Below are 23,551 nucleotides of genomic sequence, written 5' to 3'. Positions count from 1 at the left end.
GCCCATTGAAATGAATGGGAAAGATTTATTTGTGGTGTGTTGGCTCCATGTTTTGGTCCCATTGAAACGAATTTCAAACTTCATTTGTGGTGTGTTGGCTCTCTCTAGTGGTATGCCGGCAGTGGTACGGCCTTGTCTACCCTTATTTGTATTACCGTAATGACGACAATGTCAATGGCGCGCACAGCGTCACAGCTTTCAGGAACCATTGAAATTTTTAAGGTTGCGCGAACCATTGAATAGTTATGGTAATCAAAAGGGCGTATGCTTGGTGGAAAACTCCATATCCCACAATTCATAGCACGCCTCTGTCGAGTCAAACAATGGCGGCCACCACTTTGTTTTTATATTGCTTTATTAGTGTTTCTAGGCGAGTCACGCTCGTTTCATTGTATTCATAAGGTTAGTTAGTAGAGTTGCCAACCGTCCCGTGCAAACGGAATGCAAAGACTCGGTGTCTCAGCTAGACTTATTTTTCATTTATATGGGCTGATTATTCATTTATTCATTTTAGTAACGGTATAAACAGTGAAAGGTGGCGGGTTGTCCAGATGCTGGTCATGTGGAAAAAAAATAACTCAGTTGTTTGGTGGTGGCTAACGCGGAGCTACAACAGAGGGCAGCTAGCCACCGGTGTATGACAGAAAGGACATGCGGGAAACCGAGAGATACGAGGCGGCCGCCGAGCGACCGGGCATGGCTTACCTGGCGGTTCTCTGTCTCGTTTCACCCCCCCCCCCTCTCCCTCCTCCTCTCTCTCTCTCTCGCGCCGCCGGTGAACTGAATTTCAGGTAAGAGGTTATCTATATTTTCGTTGGGCTGACGTTTTACAATCAGTTACAATAAGTCGTACTGCGCGCTAGCTAGCATGACAGACTTTCTATACAGCTGGGTGCCTGCTGTGTTACTGATGGTGAACTTTATTGTATTCATAAGATTAGTTTCCAACCGTCCTGTGCAAACAGAATCGTCCCGCATTCAGAGAAAATATTACGTGTTTCGTGTTGAGCTGAAAAGGAACACAGTTTGTCCCGGACTTCAGCTACAATGGAAAAAGACACAAAGCTGGAGTTATTCTGTGGTTACCCTGCACAGCGGACTCTTCCCTTGTTGCAACTTCAATCATGAAACTGATCAATGATCAGCTGATGGCTGTTCTCTGGTGTTTGTTTATCGCCCACTTTGCGCCAGAACGGGAAACCAGCGGATGTCGCCATAAACAACAGCAGCAGTTTAAGCTTGATCAGCTGCTGTTAGAATTCATTTGATTTTAATTTCTAGTATCAGCTGATGTTTGCTGGAGCCACAGCTGTAAAAGCTGCTGGTCGAAACCAGGAGATGTCCTTACTGAATCATCAGAGCTGTGATGGAGAAACAGGTTTACCTTTTAGGTGACATGGATGAGTTGAAGTTATGAACTGTTTCTGAGAGACAAATAACACCAGGATCCTTTTCTGTGTAGCTGACAGCTGGTAACTGTGCAGGGCCGGCTCTAGCAAAGTGTTGCCAGGGGGCCAGGTAGGGCATTAACAGGGAGAGGGGGGCACAAAGAAATACTTTTCTTTCTTATTCTCATTTAAAATATTTAGCTTTTATTAAATAGTTATCTGAATCTTACAACCAAAGTTTGTATAATAATACACAAGATTGGCTGTAGACCATTGTTAATCATTCAGAACACTGTGTAAAAATAACAAAAAGTGAATGCAAAAGTGCACAAATATTTATTTTACGTGTTTGATGTGTGTGGCGGGGCGTGGTCTGCAGTGCCGCTGCAGGGGAGGCGGACCCACCTGAGCGGCATCTGCAATCACGCCTCTCAGGCGTAAAGTCCGTGCTCTCTCGGCTGTTGTTTTGGTGTGTGTCGGGCTGTGAGTTGAAAAGCTACAGCCGGCTGTGTGGGTACACCAACCATGTGTGAAAAGTGGTCAATAAAGTAATGCTACAAAGCGTGTTCATGCAAACATTGTTGGGTCTGCCGTGGTACAACGGGACTTCTGCTCATGAACCTCTGTGCACAGCGTCTGCAAATCGGGGCTGTACGAAGTCACCTCATCTTTACACAAAACTGTAAGCTGTGATCTGTGAGGCGCGAGCGGTGTTTGGTTTTACCATAGTTCATGGTGGAGAATGGCTGCTCTGCTGAGTTTTGCTCTCTGTAGCCGTTTGAATGGCAAACTACACTGATTAGCAGCGGCATAGGCACACTTAAAATTTCTTCTGAAATAGAATATTCTTCTTCTTATTGTTGTTGTTGGCGTGATTTTATTTTTCGTGCACTATTGAAATGATCGTATTTCATTTTCACATTTCTCTCAATTGCTTCCAGGGTTTACCTTTTACCCTTGCACCTCCTGTTAATTATACATTATGTTACATTATACATGTAGATAGATACTTTAAAAGTGCCAGAGGTACATAGTGAGGGCTTTTTACTGAGACATAATTTAACTGTGAAAAATGTGAAAAATAAAATTTGAAATTAGGTTAATGAATGTCTGGTATGTAGAAATGAAATAAAGGCAACAGAATGCTGAAACTACAGTGAATCTATTCCTTCTGACAAACTTTCAATCAATATAAAAATACTGCGGGAATTTTGCATCAGGCTTCAACATAGCTTGATATCAATTTCTGATTTTCTTGTTGATAAACACTTTTCAAATAAAAGGTGGAAACAGTAGATTTAAATGGCATTTTATTTTATAAATAAATAATTTTAAGACATTAAAAAGATAAGCAAAGCAGTAAGATGTTCTCATGTTTTACTGCATATTGTTAGTGGACATATCTTCTGATCTTAAGAAAAGGTGAAGAAAGCTCTGACACACTGACTGACTTGCAGCCATTTCTCACTTATCTGAAGAGCGAGGCAGGAAGTTGATTTCTAGATAAGAGTCAGCACTTCCAAGCAGAGGGGACCACATATGTGACACATGCTGTACTTGATCTAACGAGACTTGAAAGCAAACAGATGCTTTAGTGACTCCACAGTTAAATGTAGACCTTCACATTCAGCATGACTGCACCAGTTTCCTGTCAGTAAGCCTGGTGTTTTAGAGCCTTTCAGGCATCCTATTGCTGCCAAAGGCATCGTCTTATTTGTCTTAACCTCAGATGAAAGAAAGAAAAAGGTTTTACATACTTGAACCCTTTCATGCATAGTGGTCACTACAGTTACAGCTGTTCAAAGGCTGTTTTTGTGTATTTGTGTCAGTGTTGATGGTGTACTTGCACATACACCTCTACATACACATCAGTGTCCACCTAAATGCATAAGATGATGAAGATGATGAACTCTCTCCCTCATACATTAAGAACTGTGGACTCGGTGGTTGTTTTTTTTTAAAAAAAACCCTCAAAACTCACCTTTTTAAAACTGTTTTTGGTTAAATGTTTGCGTGTTTTATATTGTCTGTTTTACCTTTTTATTATTTGTTATCTTATGTGCAGCACTTTGTGATTCTGTCTAGAAAGGTGCTATATAAATACAATCGTGTTTATTTATTTATAATAAAAATACTTCAGAAAAAATCCTGGTTGAGGTCGTCGTCGTCATTCATGCATGAAAGGGCTAAAGGTTTTTAATGGCTCATATTATTATTTTTATTATTATTATAATATTATTTCTTTCTTTTTTTTACATGTACATGACCCCAGTGTCAAACTGAACAGTAGTTTGTAGAGCAGTGGTTTTGATGAGTCACTGGAAACTGAAACTAAAGCGAGTGTTTTCTTTCTGTCAGAAATAACCTCTCAGTCCTGAGATAACAGATGAAATGTAAAGGTTTGATAAGGCAGGTGTTTCCAGAGCAGAGCAGGACCACCTTTTAATCTCTCCTGAAATTCGATGGCAGGTTGCACACGTATAGTTTAGCTACTAACTTAACTGATCCGTTTGCCTTGCTGTCATGTGAGTATAAGGCTGTGGACGGTGAATCAGACTAGTAAAAAGTCAAATGAGTACATTTATTGCTTTATTTTGTGCTAAGTGTACTTAAAAAAGAAACACAAAGTGCAAAATGTCCATGACGTCTGGCTTGTCTGTGCCATTGCTTCACTAAGACAGATATGTGTGTGAAACCCTGCATGACCAACCCTCAGTGGGCTGGCCCTCTCGCTAACTTAATATAACTCGAGTCGTCCCAAAACTGAGGTCCCTGTTAGCGTCTTCATGCCTCAGAGCCATTCAGAGTCACATTGTTCTCTCGAAGCTGCACATCTGTAGGAATGAGATAAGAGGATTTAAAGTAAAACCAAACATCAGCAAGTCGGTGAGTCACCTGTAATTCACATTTTGCATGGTTTTAAATACCCGTATGATAGGAACACAGCTGCATTGTAAGATTACAGCTGTGCTGCACTGTGTTGTTTTGGGACAGAAGAGTTCATAAACAATGCTCTTAGTGTTGTCCCTCACTCTGGTTGGGCTGAAATATCTGAGGCGCACTGTTGCAGACGCCAAGGTTACATTTTTATACGCGTCGACTCGCTGTGTCTATTTTCTACATATGCATAAACTTGCTATAATTCAAAGATGCTTTAACCTTTCTGTCGCGGTTTTAAGAACTGTGGAAAAAAAGTTGCATTTAGAGAACAACCTTCTTCTCCTTTCTGTGTTATTTTGACACTGTTGCAAAAATATCTTCTTGGTTGTGTAATTACTTTCTGTCATAAGGGCTGTTTCTAAAGTCTTTCTACAGCTCGCATGAATCAAATTTGCTAAAAGCTGCATCGCTTCAACCTGAAGACAGCGACTTAATGAAAGCAGGACTGTGTGTACACACTATATTGTAATTCTCGAGCTCTGTGGAGCATCTGTGCACGAGTTTTAAAGTTAGGTCATCTCATTCAGCTGAAGGGAGAGCAGCTAGCTATGGAGCCACGGGCATCAGTCACATCCTTCAAGGACATCCCAGTACGCCGATGGAGCCTGCGTTCCAGCTGCAGTCTACCTTATGGCTCTTTTGCAAACAGCCTGGCGTCTCTCGCACCCGATGCTGAGGAGAAACCTGCCATATCGCCCAAGCGCGCCTATGTCACTATGTTTGTGCTTTGCTACGTCAACTTGCTCAACTACATGGAGCGGTACACAATAGCAGGTTGGATGATTTCTTTGTCGATACACACTATTTACTGCTTCCAGTTGGGCAGGGCTTGCACTGAATGGTGTTTCTGGCCTTACAGGCGTCCTTACAGATATTAAAAATTTCTTTGATATAAAGGACAGCACCGCTGGACTTCTGCAGACAGGTATGATGAAGCAGCTGTTTGACAAACACACAGAAGCACTGATGGAGATCAAATTTGTTTTGCTTTTTTGTTTTTAATGTAAGTGCATGGCAGACCCATGTGTCGTCAACTGTACATACAATCTGGCACCTAATTAAGCAGCGCTGTGTTTGGAGCTTTCACTGATCGTTGTGTGTTTACTGTGAACGAATGATGTCATTGAAAAGGAATAACTGATTCCATCAATTTTCAGTTTTCATCTGCAGTTTTCTCCTTTTGGCCCCTCTCTTCGGTTACCTTGGCGACCGCTACAATCGCAAATACATCATGATTGGCGGCTTGAGTGTCTGGCTTTTGACTGCAACCGCCAGCTCTTTTGTCAATGAATCGGTAAGTGAGGAGTATTTTACAAGGAATAACAAAGTAACACAACTTTGCATTGCTACGTGTTCACTTTGCTCCCTGCGTTGTTCTAATTCATCACACGTCTGTTGGAAAGGCCCCCGAATTTCAACATTTGACTCAGTGTTTGTGGTTCAGGGTAGTTTTCTTACCAAACTCCATCAGCTGAGTCGTACTCTTGTGAGGCAGAAACTGAAAGTCCAAGACGGTTAACCTGCACCCCGTCAGACAATCTGAATTATTAAATTAAAAGAATGAACAATTTGTCTTCATTGGGTTTAAAAAACTTTATAGTCATCTGGCTCTATAGAAACATACAGCTGTGTCATCTGCATAACCACGCTGACAAATGTTAAGCTGTCGGGTGAGGTTTCATCAGATCGAGACGTCTGAGAAGAAAAGTCACAAACCTGGTCTGCACAGGTTACGCAGAGTTTCTGATTTCAACACTGGAAATTCCAGCCCAGCACTTGACAGCATTTTATAGTCTGTGGTATCAAAGGTTTCAGTGAAGTAAAGTGAGGATGGCACAATAAGAACCTTATTAAGTTAGTCTGAGGTGACCAAACTATGTTGGTGAGGAGGCGCGCTGCGCTCTGTGATCACACTGGAACCGATCAAGCAATTCATTTTTGCATCAGTGCAGCTTTTTCTACAAAACAGTCTGTTTGTGTATTCATATTTGATATCCTTAGAAGTGGTTTAACTACAGGGGGAGAGACTCCTCCATCACATTCAGCTGTAGTTTTGACAGGCGCAGAGTTAAGAGGGAGTTTCAGGGAGTGGGAGCTGTGACACTCAGTGGGGTCTGAGATCATTTTCCCATGTTTGTGTTGAAAATGCATCAGAGGTTTGTTGTACCTTATCTGCAGACTGATTGTGCTGATGACTCTCCATGCATGTAACCATGTGCGGTTAACAGAAAACATGTTGAATGTCTTTGATGTTTTTGTCTATGCAGCAATTCTGGCTTCTCGCCCTGCTGCGAGGCTTGGTCGGGACCGGAGAAGCCAGCTATTCCACCGTCGCTCCGACCATCATAAGCGATCTCTTTACTGGGGGCAAAAGGAGCATCATGATCTGCATCTTCTACATCTTTATCCCTGTCGGAAGGTAAACAGGTTTTTTTTCTTTTTGCATGCTTTAACAGTTTCATTCAAATGATGCGCTGCTGCTGCGCTGCTGCACAACTGAAAGTGTTGCTGAATGTTGGGTGGATGTTTGGTAGGTTTCTTCTCACCACAGTTGTTTCGTGTGCAGAGATGGTGTTGCAATGGGTGGTGACACAGCAGTGACTCTAGATTTAGGTTTCCGTACGTTATCGCTCGGCCCCTGCCCCGTCTTAATCTCTCACTTGTTAAGATGTCATATGGCGATATGAGCTTGTTTGTGCATCATGATCACACTATTGCCTGTTTGCAGCGGTCTTGGGTATATAACAGGGCAAGGCTTTGCATCTCTCACAGGGGACTGGCACTGGGCTCTGAGGGTGAGAACATTTTTCTTATTCACGATGCAGAAGTGCGATTTGATTCAAAGTGATGCTGGATTATTTGTCTCTGTTCTCAGATCACACCCATCATGGGCGCAGTGGGACTCATTTTGATGATCGTTTTATGCCCCAACCCGCCGAGAGGTGCTGCAGAAACCCACGGAGAGAGTGTGACTGAGCAGAGCTCTTACTTGGAGGATGTCAAATATCTTCTGAAGAAGTACGATTTATATTTTGCCCTTGCAAGAGTGAAAAAACCCAAACAAATGGTGTTTGCTTCTAAACAATCTTGTCTTCCTGGTTCTCTGACCTCAGTAAAAGTTACGTGTGGTCATCGTTGGGAGTGACGGCCCTGGCCTTCCTCACCGGGGCGCTGGCTTTCTGGCTGCCGAACTTTTTGTCCCGAGCTCGTGTCTATCAGAAACTCAGCGACAAACCAGGTGACTCCTCGGACAGGTATAGCATGACCTTTTCCCCACGTCGCTTACTTGCTCCAGCCTGAATCGGTGCAGAGTTTTGACCGTACTGTGTGCTCGCTTCTGCTTCCTGTGCAGTTACATCTTTGGTGCTGTAACGGTGGCCACGGGCATTCTGGGCGGGGCTCTCGGCACTAGTTTATCCAGACGGTTTAGAGACAAGGTGCCAAATGCTGATCCACTCATCTGCGCTGTGGGCATGCTTGGATCAGTGCCGTGCCTCTTTATCACCATCTTTGTGGCATCAGCAAGCATTCCCGCCACTTACGTAAGACAGACTTCGGAGCTATCCTCTGGCTGAGTATACCTCGAGGTGGTGACGTTGTTGGTTAGTCACTGAAGGCACAGCTTTAGGTCAAACTGTGATATTTAGGACAACATTAAGAAGACTGAGCATCCTTTAATGGTTCATCTGGCAAAATTCTCTTCAGATGGTTTCTGCTGGTGGACTTGTAGTGATGCAACATGCAGCAATAGGTCCAAACGTCAAAGAAAGCCTCCTTTTTCTTCTTTCATTTAAATTCTAGTCACAATGTCAAAGGTTCACATTCAGAGTAGAGAAGTTAAAGGCATCGGTTGAAATAAAACATCGTGAGCACCTGTTATGACTGAAAACTGAAAGCAGCAGTGACTGTTTGTTTTGAACATTTCAGGTGTTCATTTTCTTGGGCGAGCTGCTGCTCTCGTTGAACTGGGCGGTCTTGGCTGACATACTGCTGGTGAGCATTAACTCTGACAGTAAAAACCTCAAAGTGTCGGCTCAAATGTGACACGCCCCTTTTGCTCGTGCTTCTCGCTTCAGTATGTTGTCGTACCAACAAGGAGGGCGACAGCGGAGGCTCTGCAGATTACAGTCGGACATCTCCTGGGTGATGCTGGGAGCCCTTACTTATTAGGAGTGGTAAGAAAGTAAGCTTTAGGAGATCATCTCTGATTCTGTCACTGACCACTAACACCGATTTCATACCTGTGCTGGTGTAGATCTCTGATGCTATATACCCAGGTAGCCCCGACAGGAACTTTGACAGTTTGAAGTACAGCCTGCTGCTCTGCCCCGTGGTCGGGATTGTCGGGGGAGTGTTTTTCGTCATTACTGCCGTCTACATTGCTGAAGACAGGAAAGCAGTGCAGCAGCTGCTTGGAGGTAATAAAACACAAAAGACACAAACACCAAAAACTAAATGTTGAAGCGGCTTCCGAGTGTTAATTTGTGCAAAGACGCACAAAAAGTTGTCATTTCTTTTGTAACATGCATGCTTGTGCCCGTGTGTCTGAACAGTGGTCCTCTGTTCAAGCACTAACTTCAGACAGCTCCTGTCCTCACACAGTTACGAACACATCCCCCTCATCTGCACACATGCTCCAATAACACTCTGGTGCTCTGGCAACTCAGAGGAAGAACTGGGCCACAGCTGATAAAGGACACATTGTGATCCTCGTTTGTCTCATTCTTTCCTTTCTGCGGCGCTGCTAAAGGCTCAAACAGCCGACTGTCAGCTCAGTGTCTGAGTAGCTCTGCTGTGGTTCTACGTCTCAGATCCTTCACCAACCAGTGCGTGCAAGTGTGGCTTGCTTAATTTAGCATTTTTCAAACGTGTGTGTGTGTGTTTCGTTACCAGAGGAACCCCAACCACCGCAGCATCCTGCACCTGAGCCCTCGGTGGAGCTGAGCAACAGGGGAAATGTGTAACGTCTTGCAAAACGAGTCATGCAATGAATGTTAAGTTATGAGCCCCTGTTACAAAGACGAACGGCTTTCAGTCTGTGCAGTGTTTAACACCATTTTTAAACGAGAGTCCGTTTCAGTTTTCACCTCTGTGTAATCTCACAGGAGAAGTTTGTCTTTTAAAATGGTCACATTGTTACCTCACAGCACTCTGCAGTAGACTTGAAACGTGAATGCAGTTGTATTTTTTCCACTCTAAATGTTGTTGGTTATATTTCTATTAAATTTTCAAGCAAAACCTGCTCTCGAGTGTTGCTGAGTTACTCGCGCGTGCTTCAGTCTGCTGGTCGAACTAAAATAATAAGCTGACACTAAAATCTCAGTATTTCAAAGAAGACGTGTCATTGACAATACTTCCAAGGATCATCACTGAAGTGACTCACTTATTTTTAATGCAAAAGAGGAGCATGTGTGGTTTGTACGGTGAAGCTTAGCTGCTCAATTCTGTCTACTGACCAGCAGGGGGCGACTTGATATGACAAAGTGACAATGATATAAAAGTATAGAGCGCAAAATGTGAGTGTTGTCTGTGTTATTAAGTACCACGAGTGTCTTGTGTTGCTTCTCGGTCAGAGTCGACCCTCATCTGGTTTGAAGAAGAAAAGCAACAACAACACGGTGACAGGCACAATGCTCAAACCAAGATGATGACAGGCCATCATTTATATACAGTTTGATAGTATGGTCCAGAGGAGGAATAAATGGACGAGTGGTTCAATGAAGGAAAGAAGCAGAAAACAAAACTCTGTCATAAAGTATTTTCTGCTTTAAAAAAACAAAGAAAAAAGCAAAACAAAAATGTTTGGATGCCTTTCAGAGAAAATGCTTCTGTCTGACATGAAGCAGGAGGCTGAACTTGGTGTTGTTCTGTAAGGCCGTTATCCATCTAGTTTTATGTTCTTGATGACTGATGATGACATGACTGCTTTTGCTGACGCTCATCTGTGGAAGAGCTCCAAAAACGTGCCCAAGTATTCACAGCGAGTATTGTCACATTAACCTTGACTATCCTAACCAACGAGCAGCTGCTCCTCCAGAGATGAGACCATAAAATAAGCACACAATGGATTTAAAGATGGAGGAACAACATCCAGGCTGAATGCAAAAATACTGGGACAGCTTTGGTTGTTTAACAAAAAGCTTTCCAGTGTTTGTCCACTAGATGGCACCTCTGCATTATTCTTAAAAACGCTCCCAGGAGGGAGTCTCCTCCATCAGTGGGGCAGTATGGATTTAGCAGGTGTTCACTGAGACCTCGTGGACCTGACGTGGAAGTGTTCATGTCTGAGCGCACACAGTGAGCAGTTTTACTGTACTGATGCAACTGTGGGTAAATAAGCCTGTTGTTGGGAAACCATTTGTAAGTCTGTGTGTCACCCAGCCTGGCAGAGTTTCCTTTAAGGCTGATATAATCATACTGACAATGTGATTTAAGAGCAAACAAAGAGCCCTGGGCACCGACCAGGTAAGCAAACTGGTCAGATTCCACAGCATGTCAAACCCAACAATGCACAGGACCCCAACATGTCTGTTGCTCGGGACCACAGGACACCTTCAATGTCCCCTCTCCATCTCAACAAGCACCTGCTGTTTGGTCCCACAAGAGGGCGCTACACAACAATAGTTTTAATGGTTCTGATGATGCAGCTGGTCGTGTATATGTGCAAATACACAGTTCAGGAGTGTAATACAAACCCACACACCTAATGGACACACATACATACAGGTTATCGATACACAAATATGACATATTTTTCATCCCCGACCGGTCGCAGCAGATGGCCCCGCCCCTCCTTGATCCTGGTTCTGCTGGAGGTCTCTTCCTGTTTTCCTTCCCACTGTCACCAAATGCTTGTTCATAGGGAGCCTTCAGCTGACAGTTGTGATTTCATGCTATATAAATTGAGTTGGGCTGAGTTGAGTTGAAGCCGCCGTGCTGCAGCCTTCCTGTGTGGAGTTAGCACTATGTGTGCATGCATTCTCCCCGGCTACCACAGCTTCCTCCACAGTCACACAGGACATGCATGTTTGGTTAGTTGGCGATTCTAAGTTGCTGGATGTAGCTGATAAAATGAGAATGGTTGTCCGTCTGTGCCTCTTCCTCGTCACAGTTGGGATAGGCTCCAGGCCCTCTGAGACTGAGACGTGGATGAGCAGAAAACATAACACAAAGTCACACTGAAGGAATGCAGCTGCACAGGTTTGGGCACTGACACTGTAGCATTTTCATCCTCCTTTCATGGATGGTTACACATCATACAGTGAAGGCAGGCGTGGTGCTGAGGTGTGAAGGTGAGAAGAATGCAGCACAACCACAGTACTGTCCACCAGTGCTGGACCTTAGACCTTTAATCACCTCTCTCCATGTTAGAGGAGCTCTGTTACAGACATGGATTCCTCCCCCAGTACTGTGTGTGTGGGGGGGGGGGGGGGGGACTATCCCAGCTGCCATAGGGCGAGGGGCGGGGTACACCCTGGACAGGTAACCAGCCTGTTGCAGGTCCATTACTTACACCCACATATTTAGAATCAGCCCAGTAGCAGCAAGCCTTTGGACTGTGTGAGGAAGCCAGAGGATCCAGAAGTACAAGCAAACTCCACACAGAAAGATGGATTCAAACCCGGGACCTTCTTGCTGTGAGTCCACAGCGCTAACCACCGCTTTCCAACTTGCCAAATCCTAAACTGGCTAACTCTCTGACCTCTGTCGAGTTCACGGAGCATGATGGGTGCCATGTTCAGTGTAGCCCAGCACAAACAGGGCATCATCACCTACGCCAGCGTCACAGCGTCGCGTCAGTCGGTTTCAGACAGCTGCTGCAGAGGTGTCTGCTCTGCCAAATCCTAACAGCTGCATGTCTCCGTTATTTTGAACTGGAGTAAACCATGGAGGGAGGTTAAAGGTCACTGGCCTCGTCACTTTCAAGTACAAGGTCACGCTGTAGTTGGGCTGCATTGTCATCATGTTGGTTTATCCCAGTAACTGCTGGACACGAGAACACGTGGCTAAATGCAGTCGTTTTACAGATTTTATGGCTGATTTATGAAACTTTTCACCAAGCTTGGCACTTACAAATTGAAATGAAAGGTGGAGTTCAGGGACATGGATTCATTGTTTAGGGTGTCACTGAGACACCGTCCTTTTGTTTTTCAACATTTCCGACTTTAGCTCTGTCTGCTGAGGGAATAGAGCGTGCTGAATAACAAGCAGACGCACACTGAAAGGTATGTGGAAAACATTCTAGCGGTAAGAGTTCAACCTGTAATCAAAACACAATGGGTATTGTGTGGCATGTTTGAAAGCACTTTATCTGCATACCTCTCAGTTTCCCCCGTCGACCCTGGCTGTACAGGAAACTGTCACAATGGCTAATAAATTGCATTGGCCAATCAATGCAGGAGCCAGTGGCTGTTGTGGAGCGGATACAGTCGGTGTTTACTCAGGGACGGGGAGCATTTTAGTCATGAAAACAGGCTCATACATGGGAGCAGCTCTCAATCAGAATGCTGACGTGATATCATTATTCCCCAGAAATGGCTCGTGCACATCGCGAATATTTACTGTAACTGAGGAGTGGACTTATCTAGCCTTCATTTGAGTTATTCTCACCCTTCCACCAATCAGCTGCAGAGCAGCGATAAGAGGAGTAAAACCACATTTCTGGATGTGAGGTTGCACTCGGTCCTTATCTCCAGCAAACTGCTGCAGTGTCATGACATCATAGAGAGGAAGAGCCCTCTCCACCCTCTGTACTGTCCCTTATTTGGACAATTACATCATATGGGCCCCTCGTGCATTTGGCCTAGACAAATATTTCTGATTTCGCTGTGAGGCGTCAGCACAGTCATTATTAGGACAACTATTGATATGATGCCACCGCGTTCTTAGAGTCACTGGGTGCTTCTTGGGCGGGTTACACAAGAACAGAAGAGATGTGTTGATTGGATTGTTTGCAGGCGCGGGGGGTGATAATCCACACAGGAGCACAGGCATGCAGAAATTCAGAAGTTGTGTTAATTAACACAGTGGTTGTGTGACGGTGCCAGACAAAGAAGGAGAAATACCAATGTTGCAACGGTTGATTTTTAGGGGTTATTATATTTGTATCATGTGAAGGAAGTTGCCTGTTCATGCAGCAGCATGCAGGGGATGGAGCTAGCACATGAAATGCCTTTGTCTGAGCACAGAACACAAATGTGGACTGCAGTGGAAATGCAGCCAAATCGGAGGCTTTCCCTTTAATGACACATGCACTTTTTTGGTCCTATGTATTTAGCATTCCTGCTTCAGAGGCCTGCCGGCCACTGAGCTGAGGAGAGCTGATTTGCAGACTTAGCAAAAGGGTAATTACAAAGATCCATGTGACCTATAAATATGAGCTAAAGTACCACACAGATCTGCCCTCGCTGCAAGTCGGCCTCCGTCACACAGCAGCTCCCATTTCTCCATTTAAATGCACTGCGATTGTTTTTTTGTGCAGGAATGCAAACAAACAAGATCAACGCGACGATACTGAAGTGCACGCTGGAGTCTGGCCCCGATTGTCTACCCCTCATACAAATCAGCTGAGACTGATGACCCGGGTCCAAGGATTCCAGCCTGGATGGAGCTGCTGGATAAATTATTCAATCAGCAGATAAAAGAACCCGTCTCTGCCCCTGAACACTATATTTAGTCACTGCTGTCTCTCTGCCACCTGCTGCTGCACTTGCACAGCTCAGATCAGACTTCCAAGGAGGGGAGACATCAGCCCAGATCTGCCCAAATCCCCAGCTGCTCTGCTGCCAGACGCTCTGCTGCTCGACTTTGGGAGGGCAGTCACTCCTGCAAGCTACAGTCAGGAACAGGCGGGCCACAGGTCAGGAGGTCACAGCGGATGAGAGAAGGTCAGAATGGCAGGGCCAGCACCTCAAGACAGGCTGAAGCCAAGACGGCTCCAAAAACAAATGTATGTGAGGGGTGGTCCAATGCTGCCAGATATCAGCGAGGAGGACGTGAAAGGCACAGTTCAAAACACATGTTAGTCTTAAGATGGATCATGTTGTCGAGGTTGTAGCTACACTCTGTTAAAAACAACAGCTCTCTTCTCACACACAAACCAGACACTAGCTCTGCTTTTAATATCAGGCCTCAAACTTTCCTTTTTGATCAAACCTGGATCAGGTGACCCTCCCTTAGTTATGCTGCAATAATTTCAATTCAATTTTATTTATATAGCGCCAAATCACAACAAAAGTCGCCTCAAGGCGCTTCATAGATACAGAGAAAAACCCAACAATCATATGACCCCCTATGAGCAGCACTTTGGCGACAGTGGGAAGGAAAAACTCCCTTTTAACAGGAAGAAACCTCCGGCAGAACCAGGCTCAGGGAGGGGCGGGGCCATCTGCTGTGATTGGTTGGGGTGAGAGAAGGAAGACAGGATAAAAGACATGCTGTGGAAGAGAGACAGAGGTTAATAACAGATATGATTCAATGCAGAGAGGTCTGTTAACACATAGTGAGTGAGAAAGGTGACTGGAAAGGAAAAACTCAATGCATCATGGGAATCCCCCGGCAGCCTACGTCTATTGCAGCATAACTAAGGGAGGATTCAGGGTCACCTGGTCCAGCCCTAACTATATGTTTTAGCAAAAAGGAAAGTTTGAAGCCTAATCTTGAAAGTAGAGATGGTGTCTGTCTCCTGAATCCAAACTGGGAGCTGGTTCCACAGAAGAGGGGCATGAAAACTGAAGGCTCTGTCTCCCATTCTACTTTTAAATACTCTAGGAACAACAAGTAGGCCTGCAGAGTGAGAGCGAAGTGCTCTAATAGGGTGATATGGTACTACAAGGTCATTAAGATAAGATGGGGCCTGATTATTTAAGACCTTGTATGTGAGGAGCAGGATTTTGAATTCAATTCTGGATTTAACAGGAAGCCAATACAGGAGAAATCTGCTCTCTCTTTCTAGTCCCTGTCAGGACTCTTGCTGCAGCATTTTGGATTAGCTGAAGGCTTTTCAGTGAGTTTTTTGGACATCCTGATAATAATGGTAAATGGTAAATGGCCTGCATTTGTATAGCGCTTTTCTAGTCCCTAAGGACCCCAAAGCGCTTCACACTACATTCAGTCATTCACCCATTCACACACACATTCACACACTGGCGATGGCAAGCTACATTGTAGCCACAGCTGCCCTGGGGCGCACTGACAGAGGCGAGGCTGCCGGACACTGGCACCACCGGGCCCTCTGACCACCACCAGTAGGCAAACATGGGGTTAGTATCTTGCCCAAGGATATTTGGCATGCAGCCAGGGGGCAGCCTGGGATCGAACCACCGACCTTCTGATTAGTGGCTGACCTGCTCTGCCACCTGAGCTACAGCCAGGTGGCAGAGTTACAGTCGTCCAGCCTGGAAGTAATAAATGCATGAACTAGTTTTTCAGTGTCACTCTGAGACAGGATATTTCTAACTTTAGAGATGTTGCACAAATGGAAGAAAGCAGTCTTACATATTTGTTTAATATGTGCATTGAAGGACATGTCCTGGTCAAAAATGACTCCAAGGTTCCTCACAGCATTACTGGAGGCCAAGGTAATGCTATCCAGAGGAAGAATCTGGTTAGATACCATATTTCTAAGCTTTTCAGGGCCGAGTACAATAACCTCAGTTTGATCTGAATTAAGAAGCAGAAAGTTAGCGGCCATCCAGGTCTTTATGTCTTTAAGCTGTCTTAGCTGTTTGACAACTACTCTTTCAAGGATGTTTGATATAAAGGAAGGTTGGAGATTGGCCTGTAATTAGCTAACACTGCTGGGTCTAGAGATGCTTTTTGAGTAAAGGTTTAACTACAGCCAGCTTGAAGGCCTGTGGTACATAGCTGATTATTAGAGATAGGTTGATCATATTTAAGATCGAAGAATTAATTAATTAATTAATTAATTCAGCTAGACCTGCGACCATATGTTCTGGACACTCGGGTAAAGAGAGGGGCTGAGCTGTCAACTGATCACCACCTGGTGGTGAGTTGGATCAGGTGGCGGGGGAGGACGCTGGACAGACCTGGTGCACCTAAACGCGTAGTGAGGGTGTGCTGGGAACGTCTAGCAGAGGCCCCAGTCCGCGAGATCTTCAACGCACACCTCCGGCAGAGCTTCAACAGCATTCCGAGGGAGGCTGGGGACATTGAGTCTGAATGGACCATGTTCAGCGTCTCCATTGCCGAAGCTGCTGCATTGAGCTGCGGCCGCAAGGTGGTTGGTGCCTGCCGTGGTGGTAATCCCCGAACCAAATGGTGGACACCAGAGGTGAAGGGAGCCACCAGGCTGAAGAAGGAGTCCTATCGGGCTTGGTTAGCCTGTGGGACTCCGGAGGCAGCCGACAGGTATCGACAGGCCAAGCGGAATGCGGCTCGGGCAGTGGCTGAAGCAAAAACTCGGGTGTGGGAGGAGTTCGGAGAGGCCATGGAAAAAGACTTTCGGACTGCCTCGAAGAGATTCTGGCAAACCGTCAGGCGTCTCAGGAGGGGAAAGCGGTGCTCTACCTGCACTGTGTATAGTGCTGGCGGAGCGCTGCTGACGACGACTGAGAAAATTGTCAGGCGATGGAAGGAATACTTCGAGGACCTCCTTAATCCCACTGTGACGTCTTCCGAGGAGGAAGCAGAGTCTGGGGATGAGGGGAATGACCTGCCAATTTCCGGGGGCGAGGTCACTGAGGCAGTTAAACAACTCCTTGGTGGCAGAGCCCCTGGTGTTGATGAGGTCCGCCCCGAGTTCCTGAAGGCTCTGGACGTTGTAGGGCTGTCCTGGTTGACACGCCTCTGCAATGTTGCGTGGAGATCAGGGGCAGTACCTGTGGACTGGCAGACCGGGGTGGTGGTCCCCATCTTTAAGAAGGGGGACCGGAGGGTGTGTTCCAACTACAGGGGGATCACACTCCTCAGCCTCCCTGGGAAAGTCTATGCCAGGGTGCTGGAAAGGAGAGTTCGTCCGCTAGTCGAACCTCGGATACAGGAGGAACAATGCGGTTTTCGTCCTGGTCGCGGAACACTGGACCAGCTCTTTATCCTCTCCAGGATACTTGAGGGTGCATGGGAGTTTGCCCAACCAGTCTACATGTGTTTTGTGGACTTGGAGAAGGCATTCAACCGTGTCCCTCGGGTCGTCCTGTGGGAGGTGTTGCGGGAGTATGGGGTGTCTGGCCCATTGCTACGGGCCATTCGATCCCTATACAACCGTTGCAAGAGCTTGGTTCGCATTGCCGGCAATAAGTCGGACTCGTTCCCGGTGGGTGATGGGCTCCGCCAGGGCTGCCCTTTGTCTCCTGTTCTGTTCATAATTTTTATGGACAGGATTTCTAGGCGCAGCCAAGTGGCGGAGGGCTTTCGCTTTGGTGGCCTCAGAATCTCATCTCTGATTTTTGCGGATGATGTGGTTCTGTTGGCTTCATCGGGTGAGGGCCTCCAGCTCGCACTGGAACGGTTCGCAGCCGAGTGTGAAGCAGCGGGAATGAGGATCAGCACCTCCAAACCTGAGGCTATGGTTCTCAGCCGGAAAAGGGTGGAGTGCCCACTCCGGGTCGGGGATGAGTTCCTGCCCCAAGTGGAGGAGTTCAAGTATCTCGGGGTCTTGTTCGCGAGTGATGGGAGAAGGGAGCCGGAGATCGACAGACGGATTGGGGCTGCAGCTGCAGTAATGCAGACGCTGCACCGGTCCGTCGTGGTGAAGAGGGAGCTGAGTGTAAAAGCGAAGCTCTCAATTTACCGGTCGATCTACGTCCCTACCCTCACCTATGGCCACGAGCTGTGGGTAGTGACCGAAAGAACGAGATCACGAATACAAGCGGCAGAAATGAGCTTCCTCCGAAGGGTGGCTGGCCTCTCCCTTAGAGATGGGGTGAGAAGTTCGGCCATCCGGGAGGGGCTCAGAGTAGAGCCGCTGCTGCTCCACATCGAAAGGAGCTAGCTGAGGTGGTTCGGGCATCTGACAAGGATGCCCCCTGGGCGCCTCCTGGGTGAGGTGTTCCAGGCATGTCCAACCGGGAGGAGGCCCCGGGGCAGACCCAGGACACGCTGGAGAGATTATATCTCTCGGCTGGCCTGGGAACGCCTTGGTGTTCCCCCGGATAAGCTGGAGGAGGTGGCTGGGGAGAGGGAGGTCTGGGCCTCTTTGCTTAGGCTGCTGCCCCCGCAACCCGGCCTCGGATAAAGCGGATGAAGATGGATGGATGAATTAATTAATGGCAGGACTTCTTTGAGCAGTTTTGTAGGAATGGGGTCTAAAAGACACGTTGATGGTTTGGAGGAAGTAATTATTGAAGTTAACTCAGAAAGATCAATTAGAGAAAAAGAGTCTAACTTAACATCAATGGTACTAAGAGTAGCTGTAGATAATATTACATCTGTGGGATGATTACTGGTAATTTTTTCTCTAATGATAAAAATGTTATTTGTGAAGAAGTTCATGAAGTCATTACTAGTTAACGTTAAAGGGATGGTTGGCTCAACAGAGCTCTGACTGTTTGTCAGCCTGGCTACAGAGCTGAAGAGAAACCTGGGGTTGTTCTTATTTTCTTCAATCAGTGATGAATAGTAAGATGTTCTGGCTTTGCAGAGGGCTTTCTTATAAAGCAGCAAACTATTTCTCCAGGCTAAATGATGATCCTCTAAATTTGTGACACGCCATTTCCTCTCCAGCTTAGGGTTCTACTTCCCATGATGACGAATGCGTCTTCTTCACTCCTTTGCTCTCTGTTCTGGTAGATGGCCGCCCCTCCCTCAGCCTGCATCTGCCTGAGTTTCTGTCCTCTTAGCGTAAAGAAATAAGGATTATTCAGAGGTCCTACTTTCCTACTTGGACTACACAGTTCATCAACTCTGTTTGTTTTTAAATCTATATTTAACTGAATCAAAGAAAGAGATGCTTTAAAAGTAAAACTGTTCTAGTTTCAGTCAGGACTCTGAGAGGACAACTGGACACGTTGTTTAGGGATTTCTGTCTGGGCTTTTTGTTTTAAAGCAATAAAATACAAAACTACAGCTCTGTGCAGTGGTAGCAGATGTTAACTAAAAACGTCCTGCGTAGGTTACAATGATCAGACAGAAAATGCACAGCTGCTCATTTTTACTCAGCTCAGTCTAATGCACAGTTTTCAAAGAGACGCTGTTTCTTTCAGTCAAGGGAGGAACATGTTCATGGTGCGTACACAGGCAGACTGAGGCCATGAAGTAACCTTTACAGTGATTAAAAACAACAATCGAGTGATTCTTTATGAGCACAAACGCTGGAAGTTTAACCAAATAATGCCCATTACTTTCTTCTTCTTCTTATACTTTGTGGGTTCTTGTGAACTTCATGGGCTGAAAGACATGAAGATGTGTTTACCAGAAAAACAGCTGATAGACACACAGCTGATAGACATGTGTCAGTGGGACATTTAAACTTTAGTGGCCCCCACGTGTCTCAGAATGCACCGAGAGCCGGCCTTATCGTCCCGCAGGCGCTGGGTGCAGCGATTAGTCGGTTATCTCCCATCCTGCACTGGAGGCTCAGCCCTGAGCTTAGACAGGAAGGAAGGCCGGCCCAGTGACTGTGGCTCCGAGCCACATGGTAGAATAATGCTACAGATAGTTCTGGGCCCACCGAGCCATTCTGCATGATGGAAAAACACACAGGATCCCACAGACATGACCAGCATATCAAACACATGCCAATGAAAGGGGGAGCGGGGGCTCCAGAGAGGGAGACGGGAGCAAGTCTTTACCAGGGATCTCTCCTCTGATCTTCTAAACCCTCCACATAAGGCCACGGGCTGGTCTTTTCCTGCATCCTTCCCTATACTGGACGTCAGTCTGCAGCTTTACAAAAGCAGCTCTTGTATCACTTGTCTGGATAAGCATGTCAGGCTGCAGTTTTTGCATCATAGTTGTTATTTTAGACATCAAAGTTATCAGGAAGTACATGGATGACTGCTTAGAAGTCCTGCAAAACAAATCTAATGAGGGGCTTCAGGATGAGCTGACTTAAATCAGTCAACAAAACAAACAAACAAACGAAAAAATGCAGGTCATCTGGTGCACACGACATCCTGGCCACAGCCGTACAAGCACCCAGCCTCCACCCTCACTGACGCCAGGATTCATCCTCCCTCATCGTCTCCATAGCGATCTGACCCCACGTGCTGATTGGCGATTAACTAGTTTGATAGCTCTCATTTTCACATCAGGTAGATCAGAGAACAAAACCTAATCGTTTACAGGCGGTTCAGAAAGCAGCTTACTGGCCCGTGTCCTCTCTGGCTTTTCAGTACAATGAAACTACAATGAAACTACACCTGTCAGGTCTCTTCTCACTGCATCACTGAGCTCTGTCCTCGTGTTAAATCAACAAACGTCTTCTTGCTCTGCGTCACACCTTTCTGCTAAAATTCCACATGTAGTCGATCATGGTGGGGACACGCTGGGATTCCTGCCTGGAAAAAGTCAGACTGATGCTGTGTACACAGTAGGATGGTGAGAAAGGCGGCACAGAAACACTATTCAGGATCATGCTGCAGGACTGGACCCCTCCCAATCATTTAGACGCAGGTACTTTTCCTTTTTAGGCAACAACTCCTCATGACCTCCCGAAGGAAGACTCATAAAGGTGTGAGCCCAGGTTTTTAGGGCACCAGCATCTTCTTCAGTGTGTCTGAAGCTGTCGTTGGAGTAACCGAGCCGTCTCTGTCTTTTGAAGCCTGTGTACAGTTCCTGCTCTCACTTTAGCTTTTCTTTTCTTTGCCATTGTCTGTCGTGACGTCGGGGCACAGACGGGTACAGAAACTGCTGAAACTGACAGAACGGAGCCAGCTGCAATCTGTTCATCCTCCTTTAGGCAGACCAGATGTATCACTTCCATCACTTTATTCTGTAACCACTTGGGATACCACACACAAACAGATCCAATGTTAATATTCATCCAGCTTCCTTCTCCATCACCCGTCCTGTTCTGAGAAGCTATTTGGGAGCAAAGAAGAGGGTTCACAAATAAACAAGACTTGTAAACAACCAGCTTGAAAGCATCATTAACTGGCTCTCACTCATAAGTATATTTCCTAATTTCTTGATGAGATGAAATGATGCAAACCTCAGAACAATCTGACTGACTGGTGTTAAATCGCTGAACTAACACCCAGTTTTACGTTGTCACTCCATTTTATGGGATTACAGAGCCGTCATTAGCACCACGCTCCAGGTTCCTCTACTTTATCTTCCACCCACACTGCTAATACATCCATGTTATGTGGATTGGTGACTCGCCTGGTGCCTGAAGGCAGGGATGCAAAGTAGACAAAGCACTTAACTACTATATACAGTGAATATATATGTGCACAGGTGAGTGTGGCTTATCATCTAAAGTGCTTTCAGCAGTCAGACTAGGAAGATACCATATAAATGCCAGCGAAGAAATAAATTGCTGTTGTGGATTTCTTCATTGCAGATATGATAATCATTTATTTTCAGTGTCATCCAGGATCTGTCGAAACTTCTTGGCTTATCTTTTAAGCAAACATCTCCCAAATGTGTGCACGGCATTAAATTAATTAAAGTTAGGACGATAAGCAGCTCAGACTCAGACGGGCATGCCGGCAAATTGCTCAAAGGATATTTTAAAGATATTTTCCCTTATGTGTTATTCCTTCATTTTCAAGCTAAAAACACAGTTCTAGTCTAAGATTTGACAAAACGGGCTGGATAAGGCTCGATGACATGCAGTGTCATGTAAAAAAGGTCAAAGACTTCTCTGAAACTCTCATTTCTCCATCCTGCCTGCCTCAGCAATGAAACTCCACCTGCACTAACCACTGATAGAAAAGGAAGAACAGTCTAATGTGTACAGTGTACAACACGGACACACGGGAGTTTCCTTCTGTGATGCTGGATTATATCTGCTGCCTGAAGTCGGGGTTTGTGGTGGGGAAAGCCCTGTAACCAGTTACTACTGAGTCTGGTGACCACTTTAAATAGAACACATGTGTCTGGACACTTGATAATTTAATTCACAGAAAATGTAATCATAACACTCACACAGTGCTCACTGTAGATTTCTGCAAAGAGAACAGATATACACAACATAGTTATAATAAAGATATGAATGATACATGAAATAATAGCTGCCTAATTCATAATCAGCATTGAAAAGCTTGGAAATGAAGTAAAAGCAGCAGTGCTTAATCATAATAGTGCTTAATCTTAATCATTATCAGTCTGATCTCAAGCACAACAGCGGAATGCATTTCCTCTTTCCTTCCAGTAAGCATGCTGCTTTCCATATCTGTGGCTGTTATGTACATGAACATATCTCAAATACCTGGCAGTTAATAGCGATCGGAACTAAGTCGATCTTTTTTTGACACGTTAGAAACAAATACAAGCAAGAAACACAAAAACAAACCTGGAATATCAGTATGCGCATTTATTTTAGGACCATTGAATGCAAATATAGCACACCGGGGCGATTATGTAGAGCCCGAAATATATCTGTGCAACATTCTTCACTGACCTACTTTTATTAGCAATAACTATTCAGTAATAATAACTGACACATTTAAATAGAAACCTGGTTTTGCTCTCTCATACATGCGGTGAAATAAAGACATAAATAAAGACATAAAATCCTTCCCAGCTTCTCTTAGAAATAACAGCGTGTCAGGTGCGGCTCCATCGCTCGCTGCAGGTTTTCTGGGAGGTGGGGGGGCGGAGCGTAACGAGGAGATCTCCCTCCTCTTTAAAAAAATAAAAAGTGAGGCGCGCACAGGCTGTCCGTTCGCACTGGCAGAGAAATTATGATTCCGAGAAGAGCTGCTCCTGCGCTTCAGCAATTAAGACAACACTTCCACTGCGACTGATTCCACCAGAAATCTCCGAGCCTCGCTGAGTGCGGTCCCCGTCAACTATCTCCTACTCCGTAGCCTCCCTCGCTCTCTCCTGCCTTCTTCTTCTGCGCTGGATCTTTCGTGCCAGAAAATGTGCGTGGAGAGCGATGGATGCGAGATTGAAGGCTGCAGCAGCTCGGATGAGGTGCGCACGCTGTCGGGCAGCATGAGTCCCGGAGTGAAATCCAACCCGGACCTTCACCCCTGCAGACCGGGGCAGAAATTCCGCGCCGCGCTGCTGAAATGCCGCTCACCGGCCGCCGCCGCCGGGATCCTCAGTTTTGGGAACGTCCTCAATTACATGGATAGATACACCGTAGCCGG

At 45.8% G+C, this 23,551-nt stretch overlaps 2 protein-coding genes across 6 annotated transcripts in view; both read left to right on the top strand.

Annotated features, from left to right (window-relative positions):
• The first annotated feature begins 321 nt into the window (after positions 1–321).
• Positions 322–10,376, top strand: spns3 (spinster homolog 3 (Drosophila)). 2 transcript variants are annotated; one of them, XM_040010973.1, is made up of 13 exons: positions 322–791; positions 4,856–5,102; positions 5,188–5,253; positions 5,486–5,622; positions 6,596–6,747; positions 7,057–7,123; positions 7,204–7,346; positions 7,442–7,582; positions 7,681–7,870; positions 8,256–8,321; positions 8,405–8,503; positions 8,584–8,746; positions 9,222–10,376. In XM_040010973.1, the coding sequence occupies exons 2-13, from the start codon at positions 4,877–4,879 to the stop codon at positions 9,290–9,292; spliced, it is 1,521 nt and encodes a 506-aa protein (XP_039866907.1). In that variant the 5' UTR covers positions 322–791; positions 4,856–4,876; the 3' UTR covers positions 9,293–10,376. The 2 variants fall into 2 exon arrangements, with proteins under 2 accessions (XP_039866907.1, XP_039866899.1); XM_040010965.1 differs by lacking the exon at positions 322–791 and adding an exon at positions 3,686–4,274.
• spns2 (spinster homolog 2 (Drosophila)) overlaps positions 9,190–23,551 on the top strand; it is a 71,674-nt gene continuing 57,312 nt past the window's right edge. For 3 of the 4 annotated variants that reach the window (XM_040010915.1, XM_040010899.1, XM_040010906.1), the window contains exon 1: positions 23,097–23,550. In XM_040010915.1, the coding sequence (XP_039866849.1) occupies positions 23,319–23,550 (232 nt within the window). In that variant the 5' untranslated portion in view covers positions 23,097–23,318. Of the gene's footprint in view, positions 9,201–15,064; positions 15,070–23,096; position 23,551 lie in introns of those variants that run through there. The other variant, XM_040010951.1, reaches the window with a different exon arrangement.

The sequence above is a fragment of the Simochromis diagramma genome, unplaced genomic scaffold (assembly GCF_900408965.1).
Source record: "Simochromis diagramma unplaced genomic scaffold, fSimDia1.1 OVJJ01000123.1, whole genome shotgun sequence".
NCBI lineage: Eukaryota > Metazoa > Chordata > Actinopteri > Cichliformes > Cichlidae > Simochromis > Simochromis diagramma.
This window is presented reverse-complemented; position numbering and strand designations above follow the sequence as displayed.

What these genes read in the sequence shown, in the direction of transcription:
- spns3 (XM_040010973.1), top strand. Translation starts at nt 4,877, where the DNA reads ATGGAGCCACGGGCATCAGTCACATCCTTCAAGGACATCCCAGTACGC. An exon ending in GCTCTTTTGTCAATGAATCG is followed by an intron (nt 5,623 to 6,595) that starts GTAAGTGAGGAG and finishes TTGTCTATGCAG; the next exon opens with CAATTCTGGCTTCTCGCCCT. An exon ending in GTCAAATATCTTCTGAAGAA is followed by an intron (nt 7,347 to 7,441) that starts GTACGATTTATA and finishes CTCTGACCTCAG; the next exon opens with TAAAAGTTACGTGTGGTCAT.